Source organism: Prionailurus viverrinus, chromosome C1, assembly GCF_022837055.1.
Source record: "Prionailurus viverrinus isolate Anna chromosome C1, UM_Priviv_1.0, whole genome shotgun sequence".
NCBI lineage: Eukaryota > Metazoa > Chordata > Mammalia > Carnivora > Felidae > Prionailurus > Prionailurus viverrinus.
The window spans coordinates 207,364,062-207,380,060 of NC_062568.1; the positions used below are offsets into that span (position 1 = coordinate 207,364,062).

The following is a 15,999-nucleotide window of genomic DNA, read 5'->3' on the forward strand; positions in this document are numbered from 1 at the left end:
CCAACAGGGGTTGAGATATAAACAATACGCTATGCAGACAGGTGCATATATATACATAACTAATTTTGGAATATATATGTAATTGACCTTAGAATTTCAGAAAAATCCAGTTGATCCTTGAACAACACAGGGATTAGGGATGCCACGTCCATGCATTTAACTTTTGACGCCCCCAAAACTTTGCTAACAGCCTACTATTGACCAGAAGTCTTACCAACAACCAAGCAGTCGATGAACATGTCATTTTGTATGTGTATTATATACTGCATCCTTACAGCATATTCTTAAGTATTACTCTTAAGCTAGAGAAAAGAAAATATTAAGAAAATCGTAGGGAAAATACATTTGAGGTATACCATACAGTATTTACCAAAAAAATCCACACATACGTGGGTCAAACCCTGTTGCTGAAGGGTCAAGTGGATACATAACTGACCTTGGAATGAAAGCATGATATTAACGTTAAAAAGATGAAAACAATGCCAGTTTTAAATCCAAGGCTTTCAGCCCAGAGTCTACGAATCTGAATTCCTACAACCTACTCTACAAGTCTGACAGAAGGGAAGGAAATAGAAAGCAATGGGAGGAAAAAAAAGAAAAAAAAGCAACCATAAGAACAAAACAGAAAAACCCACCCACAGATATAATATAAATATAAGAGATGAATCCCCAGAAGGAGAAAGGAGAAAAAGAGCTATTTTCTTTTTTTATAGATGTATTTTTAATGTTTATTTCTGAGAGCAAGAGAGACACAGAGTGTGAGCAGGGGAGGGACAGAGGGAGAAGGAAACACCGAATCCGAAGCAGGCTCCAGGCTCTGAGCTGTCGGCACAGAGCCCGATACGGGGCTTGAACTCACAAGCCGTGAGATCATGACCTGAGCCGAAGTCGGACGCTTAACCGACTGAGCCCCCCAGGGCGCCCCGAGAGCTATTTCTGTTACTGCACCATTTTAGTTTCAAACTAACTGCAATTCTTTCTTCTCCTGTCTGATGTTGGTGACTCAGTGACTGGATTATTCCCTGTGCTTCCAAAGATGAACTTTACCAACACAGGCTTTACCTACACACAACTAAGGCTAATCTTCCTTTGAGTGGCTCTCGTGGAAGAGAATGAAAACAGACCATCCTCCTGTTTAAAACGAGAAAGTTCAACTATACAATTTCCTTGGTAACGAGACCCAAAATTTTCACGTTTTTACATTTCTGAAATGAAAAGCACCTCATATTTGATGTCGACAGGCTCTTGCCAGTTGCAAGGGGTCAGTGTGACCCAGTTCACATGGAGTCATGCACTGACACTGGGTGCTGTGGGTTCCATTCTTAGCCAACGCTTGCCATTTAATTTTAACTTAAATGTGAACACCTCAAAGCCAGCTGAGGTATCTCCACGACGATCTCGCTAAGATCATGAAAAGCAACAGTGTATGTAGAAGATCGCTGGTCTTACGCCAGGCAATGCGAACAAAGGCGCTCAGAATACATGAGAGAATGTTCAAAGCTAAAAGAGGCGGCTACGTTTTGGTGATCGTCGGTCAGACCCCAAGTGACACTTCCGTTGACTTTTTAAGAAGAGAGGAAGACCAAAAAGTGAAACAAAATTTAACCGAACTGGAACTGTAGAGAAAACTCCAGTACTTGTCCGTATATCACAAATTTTAGAATCAATCCTAAAGTAAACCATGACCCTAGCAGGAAAGGCAGCCAGCCCCAACGATGCTACACAGAGGTCTCAACGAGCAAAACTGACAAGGCTCCTCAGGTTCCAAGTGAAAGCGCTGTACTCACATTTTGAACGCGACACTGAGGGAGAAAGTGGTGTCGTGTTTACGTGCATACGTTCAGGCTACCAATAAACATCTGCAAAGTTTTCAAGTAACATTTCACTTTTTTCCCTAAAAAAAAAATCATCCCAGAATTCGTGATGCTTTTACAACTGTGACACGTGGAATACCACACTGAAAATACGTCATATTTAAGTCCTACAAGTTATCTACAAAGTTACACTGCCCTCTGGGAGGATTTACGAGCCATTTTCTGATAACTACATCAACAGTCCAATTGAATGTAATTACTCTGCATAATAGAAATACAGCTGAATGCTTCTGAAAAGCCAATGCACATCTTCCTGGGGAGTCACGCATGCATTAGACCTGTGCAAATCGAATCCCATTTGAAAGGCACCAAGAAAAGTGTTCCTTAAAAGGATTCCATGGCAGTTTCATTTTTTCTATAACGCACCCTCCTATTTACTCATTTTTTGGAATGCAGACTTTAGTGTTTTGTGTTTTCGCACTGCAAGGCAAAGTCAGAGCTGTACAGGTTCGAGCAATGTCAATTCATCGAACGAACGTTCACGGTGTCCCTTCTGTATGGCAGGCACTGTCGTAGGCTCTGGGGGCAGCACACTAACTCGCACAGATCAAGACTCTGCTTGTGTGGTGAGTAGGTTCTAGAGGGGAACAGTCCAAAACAACACAGAGACGCCATGAAGAAAAATAAAAGCAGAGCATGGTGACAGAGACGGGCAGGAAGCGCGCGCGTGTATTTTATACGCTGTGTGATATGACCCTCTGATAAGACAGCATGCACACGGAGACCCGAGGGAGTCAGCGGGGAGCAAGCCACGCAGCCCTCTTGGGGCAGGCCATCCAAAGAGAGGAAGTAAGTGTGAAGGCCTAAGGCGGCGGGGAATATGCCAAGTGAGGTCAAGAACAGGGTCGTGAGCAGCAGAGGGCGGAGGCAAGTGGAGGCACGTGAGGTTAGAAAGGAGGAATGCACACGTGTGTGCGCACGTGGGTGTACACGAGACGAAGGGTCTCGTGCACCAGGGCGAGGCTTTGGGTTTTACTCCGCACGACAAGGGACATTACCGGAGGGTCTGGACACAGACGTGGTGGAACTATTTCCAAGTTTCATTGCCAAGTGGTGATGGAAATGTCAACATTTTTCACTACTTGCTGATTTTCCCTTTCTCTATTCACACAGGTTCACGACTGTCAAAATTTTCTCTCCTTCGCTGAAACATCTAAGCAGTTAAAAACAGATTTCTTTCCCATCATCAATTTCCTAGGATACAATTGGAAAAATTCTCAGAGGAACCACTATGTTCTCCTTATACAAGATGCTCTCGCTCCCCGTGTCCGCTCCGACAACAAGCAGATCCTAATTCCCATAGCTCTCTTCACAGAGGGCTATAGAACATCACGGAAGGAGTGTTTTACCTTTCTTTCTTTCAAATTTTTAAAAATGTTTAGTTTTGAGAAAGAGCGTGCCTGTGCTCTTGGCGGGGGGGGGGGGGGGGTGGGCGCAGAAAGAGGGGGACAAGACGATCCTAAGCAGGCTCCGTGCTGACACCAGAGAGCCCGATGCGGAGCCTGAACCAAAGTGAGACACTTGGCCAACTGAGCCATTCAGGCGCCCCAGGAATGTTTCACCGTTCTTAAATTAGTCCTTTTCATCACCACTATAGATAATCAGCATACGAATGTATTCCCAACTATTTCCAAAAACATTCTTAACGCGTCAACTCCAGCATCAACTCCACCGGGCAAGCAGAAGGGGAGACAGATGCGGCCCCTGTTGATTCTTTCCTCTATGACGTTCACATCACTGGGCAAGAAGTAGGTGTTGAAATTGCTTACTTCACAGTAAACAAAATTCTGGGAAGATCAATTAGAAAGGGGGAGAAAGAAAATAACTATTTATTTCCTGATCACTCAAACTGACAAGGTTTTTTATGACCTCTTCTTGGTTCTGACCCCACAAGCATTCTCGAGTTCCTCTCCGTGTGCTTTAATCAGTTACCACTTTTTTTTTTTTTTACCCATCCTCTCACATTCTGTTTGAGATCTACTCAAAAACTCGAAGTTGCCAAAATCTGGAGAGATCAGATTCTGTTTTAACAGCCAGCAAAGGACCTGCCAACTGAATGGAATTTTGTAATTACCGAGTAAAATGTTGGTGCTTCCTTGCCAAGGAACAGAGTAGAAGCATAAACACTGGGCAGCGAAATAACTAGTATGAGGAGCAAGAACGACACACGTCCTATTGCGAGTGGGGGTGAAGCAGGTGAGTTCTGGACTCGGGCCCTGCCACGTACCAGGCATGTGACGGACCTCCCTGTCCCCACGTTCCTTACGGTAACTGGGAGGGCCGCCGTGAGGATAAAGGGATAATGCGTGCAGTGTGCTGGCTCAGGGTCTGGCACACGAGGCTCAGTAAGTATTTGGAGCTATTATTACACAGTCCGTTCTCTCTCCTTGTGGCCACAGAATCTAGATCAGAGACAAGGTCAGGATGCTGGGAGTGCAGCGCTAGTGACAGCAGCACACAATCTGAAATCTTTGTGAGAGCACGCTGGAATTAAACAGGCCAGGGACAGACAGCATTTCTCCTACAATTTACAGCAAGACAGGTAACAAAGCACTTTTATCATGTATGGAAACTGACTCCTAAAAAGGATGCCTGCTCGGGGGCTCGGGGGCTCAGATGGTTAAACATCCAACTTTGGCTCAGGTCATGATCTCACGGTTTGTGAGTTCGAGCCCCGCGTCGGGCTCTGTGCTGACAGCTCAGAGCCTGGAGCCTGCTTCAGATTCTGTGCCTTCCTCTCTCTCTCTCTCTCTCTCTCTCTCTCTCTCTGTCCCTCCCCCGCTCGTGCTCTCTGTCTCTGTCTCTCTCTCAAAAATGGATGAATAAACATTAAAGAAAAAAAAAGGATGCCTGCTGCATTACTGTAATCGGGAAGTAGGATTTTATCTACATGAAAAAGACACTTCTACCTTTGGGAAATTTACTTGAGAAAACAGTAATATAATGTTCAACCCAATACAAATATCAACCCTCCTGAATCAATATTCAACCCTGCACCCACACTCCTTTCTCTCTTTATATACTCTCTCTAATGATTCTTCTGAACACTGTCAAATTTAATGAAGTGTACCTAACTCCTACTGCTGTCTCTATTTATAGCCTGGAGTTATTTTTGAACAGTGCTGGGCACAAATACCAAGTCGGTCCAGTGGAAACTTCGATTTCAGAGCAAAATTGTAAGACAATGAGTCAGAGGTTCAGAAAGAAGGTGCTATTATATTTTCTTGCCCAAAGTCACCTAGAACCCCAAACAGTGCTTTCAGGGTTTTCAGGGGGGTTTTCAGGTTTTCAGGGGGGAATGAACAGTCAGCAGCATCGTGAACTGTGTTTTAGCCTCTGCTGCCATTCCAAAGGCTGTCTAAACAAGGCTCTGGCTTCGCTGAGGCCAAGGTGGTGATTGGTGAAGTTGAAGGCTAGAAGTGAAACCAGATTCACGGTTGTAACAGACAGTGTGGCCCAACATGCTCTTCGACAGACTGACCGTCAGACAGAGTGGGGGTGGAAAAGGTCGGGGGGAAACAGACACGCACACACACAAACGCCATCCCGGCCCCTCTGCCATTCGTAAGTAGCAGCAATCCATGCAGCTGTATGTAAGAAAACATGCCTCACGGAATACATGTTGCTCATATCCGGCAGCTCACAAAAACACTCGCGATAGGTAAACGAAGGGCCCCTCGTTTCTGATCTCAGGGTGGGTGAACTCGACAACCGATCTTTAATCTGCTGCTTGTATTTCTGACCAATGATTACTCGTAAGTTTTCCTCTAAACTTACCGGGCAACAATGAGGGTGTTCCTGATGTGCCACTTTACCCCGTGATAAGGTCCTACCACCTCGGTACATGCAGGTTTCCCAGTCTTAACTCTCCCGACTGTCTCATCTGACCCTATCCTGTCTAGACTCAAAGCACACCCCTAATGAGGGCTCACAAAAGTTAGTTCCTAAGCACCTAGGCACATGCAGGGGTGAGGCTCCATTCCTCTGATACCTGGACCCAAACTGGACACAAGAAAACTCATCACCACCACCACCACCTTCATCATCACCATCATCACCATCGTCATCATCTTCTTCATCGTCATCACTACTGTCGCCAGAAAGCGCGAGGAAGAGGAAGGAGAAAGGATTGTCGTGCATGCTACCACAACAAAAGCAAAAAAGGTCATGAGGGAACAAAGGAAAAACAAGAGATGGGAAGCTTTTGCAACTCCTGTCCCTTTTAAATTAAACGTTACGCTGAAAGTTCTGCCTGCTGACATGCAGGGTCACCATTCACCCCCATCACATAAATGCACAGGTGCGTCCACGAGGGGGCGGGGGGCACTGGTTAGCGGAATGCTGACGCCGCTTCTTTCTGAGAGGCTCGAATCAGAGCATCAAGGCACAAACACCGGCCCAGCCGCAGTGATCGGGGGTGAGGGGCACCAGCCCAGACTTGCTCCCACCACCCCCCGGGCTGACTGCGCTTCAACTATGATTGGCAACAGTACAGAGAGCTGAGAGGGGCTCCCACGAGCCCCAGCTCTCGCCTACAAACTGCCCCCAGCCTCTGGAATTCATTTGTGATGAGGACTGACAGGTGAGCTAGGTTTCAGAAAGTGAAGCGACTTCTTGTTGTTGGTTTTTTTCTTTTTCTTTTTCTTTTTCTTTTTCTTTTTCTTTTTCTTTTTCTTTTTTTTTTTTTTTTGGTATGGTCAGGAGGAAGAGCGAGGGGCAAGAAGAAAGGGACACACAACGGAGCACCCACACTTTCTACAGTTAGCAAAGCCTGGCAGAAGCGAGGAGTCCGGGCGCGAGCCTACCGAACTAGTTAGACGCACGGGTTAATGACCCCAAACGGAAAAACACACGCAACTGAGGTCAGTGTCACACGCCAGTTCTTTCAAACCGAGTTAATCGCCTCTCCCTGCACTGCAAACACGCACCCAGCTCTCCTGCTGAATAAATAAATACCTAGGAGAGGTCCTTAGGGATGAGGGGCGTCTGCTCGCGGCACTGGGCGAGGCGGCCAGTAAAGGTGGGCCCAGGCTGGAGGATCTCTGGCTGGGAGAGCTGGCAGGCACTGCTTGAGGGCTACTAGCGAGGGCAGGGCGGCCGGGCGAGCTGGACAGAGTGGAGATGCCTGGGGACCGCGGGGCAGAAGCGGAAGGCCCCCACGGGTGGGCGACCGTGTAGGGGCGATACCGTGGAGAGGAGGGCTGGCTCCCCGCGGCGGCCCCCGAAGCCGCCCCGTGGGGACTGAGGGTAACGGAAGGCGCAGCCGGCTGGCTGGCTGCACGGCAAGGGGACGAGGCAACGGACGGGCTCGGCACCGGCACCGAGCTCCAGAAACTCGTACTGGGAGCGGGGCTCGTTTCATAGAGGCTAGAGCAGTTGAGAAAGAGGAGAAAGGAGAGAAAACGGAAGACAAACTTGAGGTAAACAGCTGCAAAGGAAAATCTCAAGCTCTGAAAGAATAGTGTGATTACACGCCAAGTGTACGCGTCTTTCAGACTCATCTAAATCATTAGAATCGAACTGCTGTACGGATCTAGAGGCTACATTTACAACACGGTAAAGCCCTCTTCCCAAGGATTAATGTACGATATATACAGCCATTTGTTTCCAAAACTTACCAAGAGCCTAACCATGGGAAGCCAAACAGACCAGCGGAAAAGACCACACCTCCTGCAATGGCTAAATGCATCCACCCACATACAACACATGCCATAGTCTGCAGGACAAAGGCCCATGAGGGAAGAGTCCCTTCTCTTACGTACTTCGTGGCTGTTCTACTACCAATGAGATGTGCGAAAGGGACCACACTGACCTAGACAACGAGCTGGCACCGAAGGAGCCCACACCGCAGAACATGGGGCTCGCTCCTGGGTTGGAGCCGGTAGTTAGCAGGAGATTTCTGTCCGGGGACCGAGCCGCCGCAATTGGCTGCGATGTGGCCGTCAGACTGGCAAATGGATTTTCATCTCTAGTCTGGGTAGACATCATTAGCACTTCCATTAAAATCTGGCCAATCAAGTCCTTAAAATCGGAGAACACTGTTGGAAAGGCAGAAGAAAGAAGAGGTTACACATGGTTCCTCATATACATAGGCAGTCCTTGAGTAACCCATATTAAACCAGAGGTTCAGCGTGGCAACCGGATTGGATTCTGGAGCAGTACAAGGACATTAGTAGAAAACCCGGTGAAATCCAAATGAAGTCTGGAGTGGAAGTAATAGTAAGATCTTAGTCCTGACAAATACATTGTGGTTACATAAGATGTTAACGTTAGGGGAAACCTAGGTGAAGGATATACAGGAACTCCCTGCACGGTGTCTAAAACTTTCCCGTAAATTTAAAATTATTCCAAAATACAAAACTTATTTAAAAAAAGAAAGAAAACTGGAGTGTAGCCAATGAGAATCGCTGCTGACATACATTTAACTGTAAAAAGAAGCCACTCCCAAATACAGGTGTCTATTTATCATATACCGGAAACAAAGCTGGGTTCGTATTTCTTCACCTACGTATGTTTTATGTACAGTAAAACTATCAAATGTGAGGTTCAAAATATTTTATGAAGGGTTTAACATTTAGTCACCATCTGGCTTTCTGGAGAAAATTCTATTTTCTAACTTTCTCCTTAATTCTTTGCAGCTCCCCAATGCCTTACTGTAAGTCTTTAGATACATTTTATATATCACTAAATAGATAAAAGTTGTAACTGACGTAAATCTTGTCTGATTTGGTGACTAAAAATTATCACTCATATATGCACAAGACAGATTTAAGAATCTTAAGGTTTCCAGTAAGAATAACAAGTGGCAGGGATAGAAACATGCAGGTGCTAAGCGTGTCTATGACCAGTTAATAAGAAGATCCCAGTAAAATCAGAAGTAAACTACGTGTCTGCCAGGAACACAGGGGACTTTTCTTGCCATGGAAAATGGGCAGCACAGAAAAGGGAAAGATGATCTTCTGTGCACTTCGTTTAAAGTAGATCTACTGAGGAATTATTAAGAGCCTTCTGTAGAAGGCAGTAGCACTATATCAGTGAGCAAAACAGACAAAAATCCCTGCCACCGGGGAGGTTATATTCTAGTGACAGGCAAAGGCGCACTACCACACCACCCCTCTCTCTTCTGCATTCCAAATGACTGCTGTAAAGAAGAGTGACAGTGCCCTTTAATGCTGGTGTCTTGCTAAAAGCTTTATTAATTTGTTATACGAGTGTGGTTTAGGGTAGCCTCTTAAAATAGAATCCTGGAAACAGCAAAATATCAATATGTTCTATCTTCTGAAGCAATTCAATCAAGTTAATGTACTCCACTGTCTACACAGGAGTTGGTAGGCACTTAAAGCAGGTAGAGGTCATACAGAGCAGCTCTCGGGATCCCTGGAGACCACCCAGTATGCTCCCACTTCATTAGAGACATTAATAACTTCAATTCGGAAACAATGGAGACCATTAGCATATTTATACAGTTTTCTTCTAGAGAGATCATCAAAGGACAAAACCAATGTATCAGGAAGATCAGTGGAAAGTGGCCAAACAACAGCACCTCTGATGGTCAAAACTACAACCCCAAAGCAAGAGAAAGTGAATGTGGGTAATGGCCAAGGCCAAGGATCTTACATTCTTATTTTCTCTTAGCAGCTGAGCTAGATTCCTACCTTCTTTTGGGTTCTGCTTAAATTGTGCAGAAAGAGAAGAAAGGAAGATGACGTCTCTGTCCCGGTCCTTCCAGGAGACACGAAAGATCTTACAGACCAGCTGTAAGGCCTGTTCTTCGGACACTTCAGAACCCGATGGAGGCTCCTTGTGGGGAAGAAGATTGGGGGGTTAATTTCAAGAAATTCATTTATGAATGAGGGGATTTTAGAAATGCATGCAACTGTGCGCCGACTGACTTGGGGAACAAGAAGCTGGTTACTATGACTGCAAAGTTGTGACATGGCGATTTCACGAGTTTACAATAGAAGCTGTGGGGGTGGGCGTGGGGGGACAAAAGAGCAGAATTACCGGTAATCACCAAGGGAGTAAATGAATAAAGGATATACCTACATCTTATCTCTTTCCTTTTCTGAGCTCCAAAGGACCAGGTAAACATTCTACACACATAACCCGTTTTCATCCAAAAAATTCTCCAGAATTTAATGTTACCCACTAGTCTCCATCACAGATAAAATATCATATATATATAAAAGAGCTCCATAAGCACAAAAGAACTCTGCAAAACAAAGCGTCATGCCAGTAAAAGGCCACAGTCCAACAGAATCACCAAAACGGGTTGCTCAACACTCATAATTTGCTGCACAGAAAGAGATGCAATTATCTCTACCAGTTCTTCACCATGACACCCCCCAAAGAAAACACTTTCTTTAAACATTTTATTTATTTATTTTTGAGAGAGAGAGAGAGAGAGAGAGAGCGAGCGAGCAGGAGAGGGGCAGAGAGAGAGGGAGACACAGAATCGGAAGCAGGCTCCAGGCTCTGAGCTGTCAGCACCGAGCCCGACACGGGGCTCAAACTCATGAACCATGAGATCGTGACCCGAGCCAAAGTTGGATGCCCAACCGACTGAGCCACCCAGGCGCCCCAAGAAAACATCTCTTTTGCTAAACATAGGGAACTAAGCTCAGATGATAACAAAATATAAAGACCTCGGCTTCTAAGTGCTATTGGATTTCACAACCATTTTCCTCAGAATGCTACCAAAAATGTGATGACCTACTTGCTTAAGCAAAAAAGATCAACAGAAAAAGTCCAAACTACCTCTAAATGCATTCTCATCACAAACTACATTTACTGATAAAACTATGGATCTGAAACACAAAGGAATGGAGGGATTTGACCAGACTAAAAAAAGTGAGCTACCCTTCCATTAGGGCAATCTAGGCTGTGCGTTTCTCCTCAGAAGAAGAAAAGAGAGGATGTGCTGAGTTGGGGTGGCCTGCTCTAACAGACTCCATAGACATAAGAAAGGAAGGGGTGTTTCTTTATATTACCTGTACCAAAACCAGAAGCGAGGGTTTCATCTCTTACCAACCTTATCGCTGACGCTCCTTTTTTCTCTCCGATCGTTTTCATCAACCTCCATATTTTCGATTCCTGAATCCACATCCACCTGGGACATGCTTTAAGTACAAAAGACAAATAAGGCTTTTACCTTTTATAAATCTACCCTGTGTCATAGCTGCTGGCTGAGGGACAGTTCTCAAGTATCGATCAAAATCAGTCAGGAAAGCAAAATAAGAAAGGTTCATCTTTTTTCTGATTAACTTTTAAGAGCACTTCATATATTAGGATAGAAACACTCTGTCTCCTATATTTGGTGGGAGCAGTGCTCCTAAGTGGTCATTTCCTTAGGCTCACTTCCAAAAACAAATTAGAGCGTATTTTCTATAGATACAATCAGAGCCTTACTACAAAAACCTGGTTAAGTACAAACACCTTTTTCCCCTCACATTAAATAAAAATTTTCCCGGCACCATTTATTGAAATGACCGTCCTTGCAACACTAATATGAAATCACCTCTCACAGGTCCAACTGCAATGTATGTATGTGTCTATTTCTATTTGATAATTTGTCTCCCCCTCCTCCCCCCAAAAAAACCCCATCCTATCTTACTAAAACTTCACAGTAAATCTCGGTATCTGCTAGGTCAAAGCCTGCACCTCACTATCCTACTTCAAGAGAGTCTTGGCCATTCTTGGCCTTTTACTCTTCACACATCCTTAAGCATCAGCTTCACAGACTCCTTAAAAGTCCTGTTGGCATCTTGACTAGAATTTCATTGACTTGTGAGATCCAACTGGGGAGAAACGACATCACTATGCTGCGTCTATTCATGGACAACGTATCTTTCTGCAACTATTTAGGCCTTCTTTAAAGTCTTTCAATAAACTATTATAATTTGCTCCATAAGTCTTTCACTTCTTTTCTAAACTTATACCTAGGTACCATGTATCTTTTACTGAAACTGTGCATGGTACCTTTTTAAAAATTAACTTGTCTAATCTCTTGTTGCTAGTACCTAGTAATATAACTGATACAGACCTCTTAGGAGCAACTTGTACACTTACACATAGGGCTTACTAGGTAGAAAATAATCTCATCTCCAAATAAGAACGGTTTTATTTCTTCCACTCCAATCCTTACTTGTTTTTCTGCACTAGGTAGGATCCCCACGTGGACCAGACGTAGAAATAGCAGCCATCTTTGTTCTTATCCCTGATTTTAAAGAGAGTGCTTCTAATTTCTCACCCCTGAGTATGAGAGTTGCTGTAGTTTCTTGAGAGATGTCCTTTCTATCAGTCAGAATAAGGTAGGCTATGCTGTGGTCACACAAACACTTGGAAATCTTAGAGGCTTAACACCATAAGGGTTATTTCTTGCTTACGCAAAGTCTGGTGAGAGTGAAGCATCCTTACTCCATCTTTAATCTATGCCATCTGCAATACACAGCCTCCAAGGTCACTGGAGCGAGAGAAGAGAGCGATGGAGGAGGAGTATCGGCTCAACTGCCTTCACCTAAAAGTGACACATGTCACGTCCACGCACGGTCTACTGGACAAAACGAGGTACTTGGCCCCAATCTAACTGCACGGGAAACTGGAAACGCAGGGGAGCATGTGAAATATTTGCTCAACTCTGTCTCTGCCGTATTGTCCACTTAGGGTGCACCTTTCTGTTTGCTGTTTGCAAAGATTCTTATCATGAAATGACGTTGAGTTTTATCAAACTCTTCCAACTACCAAGATCGTATGGTTTTTCTCTTTAATATATGATGTGGTGAATGATATTTGTAGATTTTCAAATGCTGCATGCACCCTTGCATTCCTGGGATAAATCCATGTTGCTCATGTTACGTTACACTGATACTTTTAGCTAAACTTATGATTGAAATATCTGCACAGAACTGTCCACAGATGATCATATGTGTTTGACTGAATAAAGCTTCACAAAGGAAACATTCTAATGTAATCAGGGCCCATATCAAGAAACAGAACGTGACCAGCATCCCAAAAGCCCCCTTCGAATCCTTCCAGTCACAACTACGCTAGCCCACAGTAACCACTATCCTGGCATCTAGCCCCAGAGAAGTTCTGTCTGCTCTTTATGTGTTGCAATAGTTGACTTGTCAGTATCTCAAGATTTCTGCAAATACGTTCACGAGCATGATTGCCATGTAATTTGTTTCTTTTACATTATTCTTGTCTGGTTGTGATATTAAGGTCTCGTTAGCTTTGTAAACTGAGTTGCTAAGCAGTCCCTATTTTTTTTAATTACCTGGAAAAATCTGTGTGCAAGTGGAATGGTAGAATTTACCTACACAATTATATGGGCAAGCTACTTTCTTTGGAAAATTTTTAAACACCGATTCAATTCATTTCATGGTTTTTGATTATTCAGGCTTTCTCTCTCCTCTTGAGCCCATTTTGGGAGAATTATGTTTTGCTAGGAATTTGATTTTTATCCAAATTTTCATATTTACTTGCATGTTGCATATTTACAATTTTTCATGGAATTCTCTTTTTCAGTAACAAATATCACTGGGTTCCCCCTTCTATGCAGGCATTGTTCTAGGTGTGTGTCAATGAACCAACAAAAGAGACAATACAAGCCCTGTGTTATGGAGCTTACCTTCTCATTAGAGGGTGAAAGATCACAAACAATAAATATAATAAGTAAGTAAAACATATCATATAATGATAAATGCTACGGAGAAAATAAAGCAAAAAGAGTAGGGAAAAGGCAACGGAGAGTGCAGGACTTTCCATTTTAAATGGGGTGAGCCTCACTGAGAAATGCCACGTGAGTACAAACAGGAAGGGGGTTAGCCACGCACATATCCAGGGCAAGAGCCTTCCAAGACAAGGGTTCCTATTTTCAATACTTAGTCATAGTCTCTTCTTCCTTGTTTCATTTATATTAGAGCTTTATATTTTCTCCTAAGAACCGCTTTGGCTGCAACATGAAGCTCATAATGTGTCATATCTGTTAGCGTTCAGTTCCAGGTAATTCCAAATTTCTTCCTTGATCTATAGTTAGACGCATGCTCTGTTTTAAAAATTTCCAAATGTATGAGGGATTTTAACATCTTTTCCCCTGTATTAATTACCTAACCTAATGTCCTAGTCAGAAAACATGATCGGTTTGATCCTGCATTCTGAAACTCTCTGGTCTTTGGATATTAGGAAAGAATGCGCATTCTCCAACTGTAGAGTGCAAAGGATCAGATCCACCTTGTTAGCTGTGTTGTTTCATTTGTTCAAATGCTTACTGACGCTCATTTCTTTTTGATCTGTCCGTGCACCAAAGGGATGTGTCAAAATCTCCCGTTATGAATATGTGCCACTTTCTTCTAGTTCTACCGTTACTTGCCTTATTGTTGTTGTCACACAAGTATGTGTGTATACTTTGGAAACTGTTACATCCTACTGTTAAACAATACGCAGTGCTTATGTCTAGTAGTATTTTGTGCCTTGAAGACTAATCTATTGTTTACCCCAATCTTCTCTTGTTTAGTATGTGCATGGGATATCTTTCCCTTTTCTTTCACTTCCAACAAAACGTTCAAAGTTCTAACCTACTGCTTCAGGTATGTCTTCTGTAAACCAAGATAAAGCTGGGTTCTGTTTCATTTTTAACCCGGATCTAAGCCTTTCACTGTGATTACTGAGCTAGTCTTCATTTCTTTTAACCGTCTCATTTTGTGCCATTTGTCTTTCTTTTAAAATTTGTGCTTCCATCCCCCCAGGCTCCCAACCCCCATTCCATATCTTCCCTTCACTGCTTTGGAAAACATACTCCATTCCTGTTCTCTTAGTGGCCACCCCTGAAATTGTATCAAGTACCCTTAACTCAAAATCTAAAAGTTGGCCAGTATCTTCACCCCTCTCCCAAGTACACAGGGACGTCAGTGCTTGCTCTAATGACCTCCCCCGGCCCCTGCCCTTCCATGCTACTGCTATCCAGCATGTTGTACCTAACTCGTTTTTTCACTTCTCTCCCTCGATATTATTGTATATACTGTCACCATGGTTTTACACTACCCCTGTCTGTTTAGATTTACCACATTTATTATTCACTCACCCTTCCTTCGTGCATCTCAGACATTAGTCCTGAGATCACTTTCCTTCTTCGTCAACTACATCTGTTAACAGCTGGGGTCTTCAGAAGTGGCAGACTACCAGGATGTCTGCGTGTGTTTGTTTTCTGAATCTATAAATACCTTTATCTCACCTGTGCTTCTCAGAGGCTGGTGCACAAGGCTTCACAATTCCCAGTGGACAGTTAATTTACCTTCAGCGTTTGACACTATTATCCCACCATCTGACTTGCATCATTCAGACATCTAACTATCATTCTTTGGTAGACGATCTCTTTTTTCTCTCTGGCTGCACTGAAGGTCTTTTGTCTTTGATGTTCTGAAATTTTACCATAAAATGTCCAGATATGTATGAATTTCTCTTTGTTTCATCAGCAGGCGAGCTGCTGGGCTTTTTGAATCTGAGGATTCATATCATTTATCAACTCTAGAAAAATTCTTAGCCATTTATCTTTTGGATAATGGCTTCCAAACCAGTAGAGGAAAACACATGGAATAAAGCGGGGTGTGGGGAATCGCTCTAAGTCTCTCTGTTCTCACCTTTTGAAATGTCTATTAGATACTGGTTGGATCTGTGCTCGTCATGTCTCTAAATATCCTGCATATTTCTATCTCTTTCTCTTTGAGACACACACTGTATAATTTCTTCAGCTCTACCATTCGGTTGGTTAACTCTCTCGTTAGCTATGTCCTACCAACTGTTTGAACTCTCACATCACGTTTTCAATTTGGATTATCTTTCCATTTCTAGAAATTCTACTTGGTTCTTTTTCAAACGTGCTTTGTTGTCTTTATAGCTGCTCTCCCCTTTTCATGTTTTCAGTTCCCTTTGTAATTTATTTAAACATATGTATTTTGTATTGTCCATCTGGTAATTCCAAAAACCAAAAATATATAGGTGAATAATTCTACTGGTACTGGTACTGCCATATGTTACTCACGGTGGCTTTCATCGGGTGTGTTCTCTGAGTTTTGACCATGAGTTCATACTTCTTGGAAATTTGTCTAAGGAACTTCTCTGAAGACAT

At 43.6% G+C, this 15,999-nt stretch overlaps 1 protein-coding gene across 2 annotated transcripts in view; it reads right to left on the minus strand.

The window, feature by feature from the left end:
- The window catches only part of UBE4B (ubiquitination factor E4B), a 122,214-nt gene that overhangs the window by 48,840 nt on the left and 57,375 nt on the right, over positions 1 to 15,999 (minus strand). Inside the window, exons 4-8 of one of the 2 annotated variants that reach the window (XM_047869272.1) lie at positions 10,906 to 10,993; positions 9,530 to 9,674; positions 7,687 to 7,912; positions 6,831 to 7,241; positions 5,866 to 6,015 (exon numbers count right to left, since the gene is read on the minus strand). In XM_047869272.1, coding sequence (XP_047725228.1) covers positions 5,866 to 6,015; positions 6,831 to 7,241; positions 7,687 to 7,912; positions 9,530 to 9,674; positions 10,906 to 10,993 — 1,020 coding nt within the window. The remainder of the gene's footprint in view (positions 1 to 5,865; positions 6,016 to 6,830; positions 7,242 to 7,686; positions 7,913 to 9,529; positions 9,675 to 10,905; positions 10,994 to 15,999) is intronic. The other variant, XM_047869271.1, reaches the window with a different exon arrangement.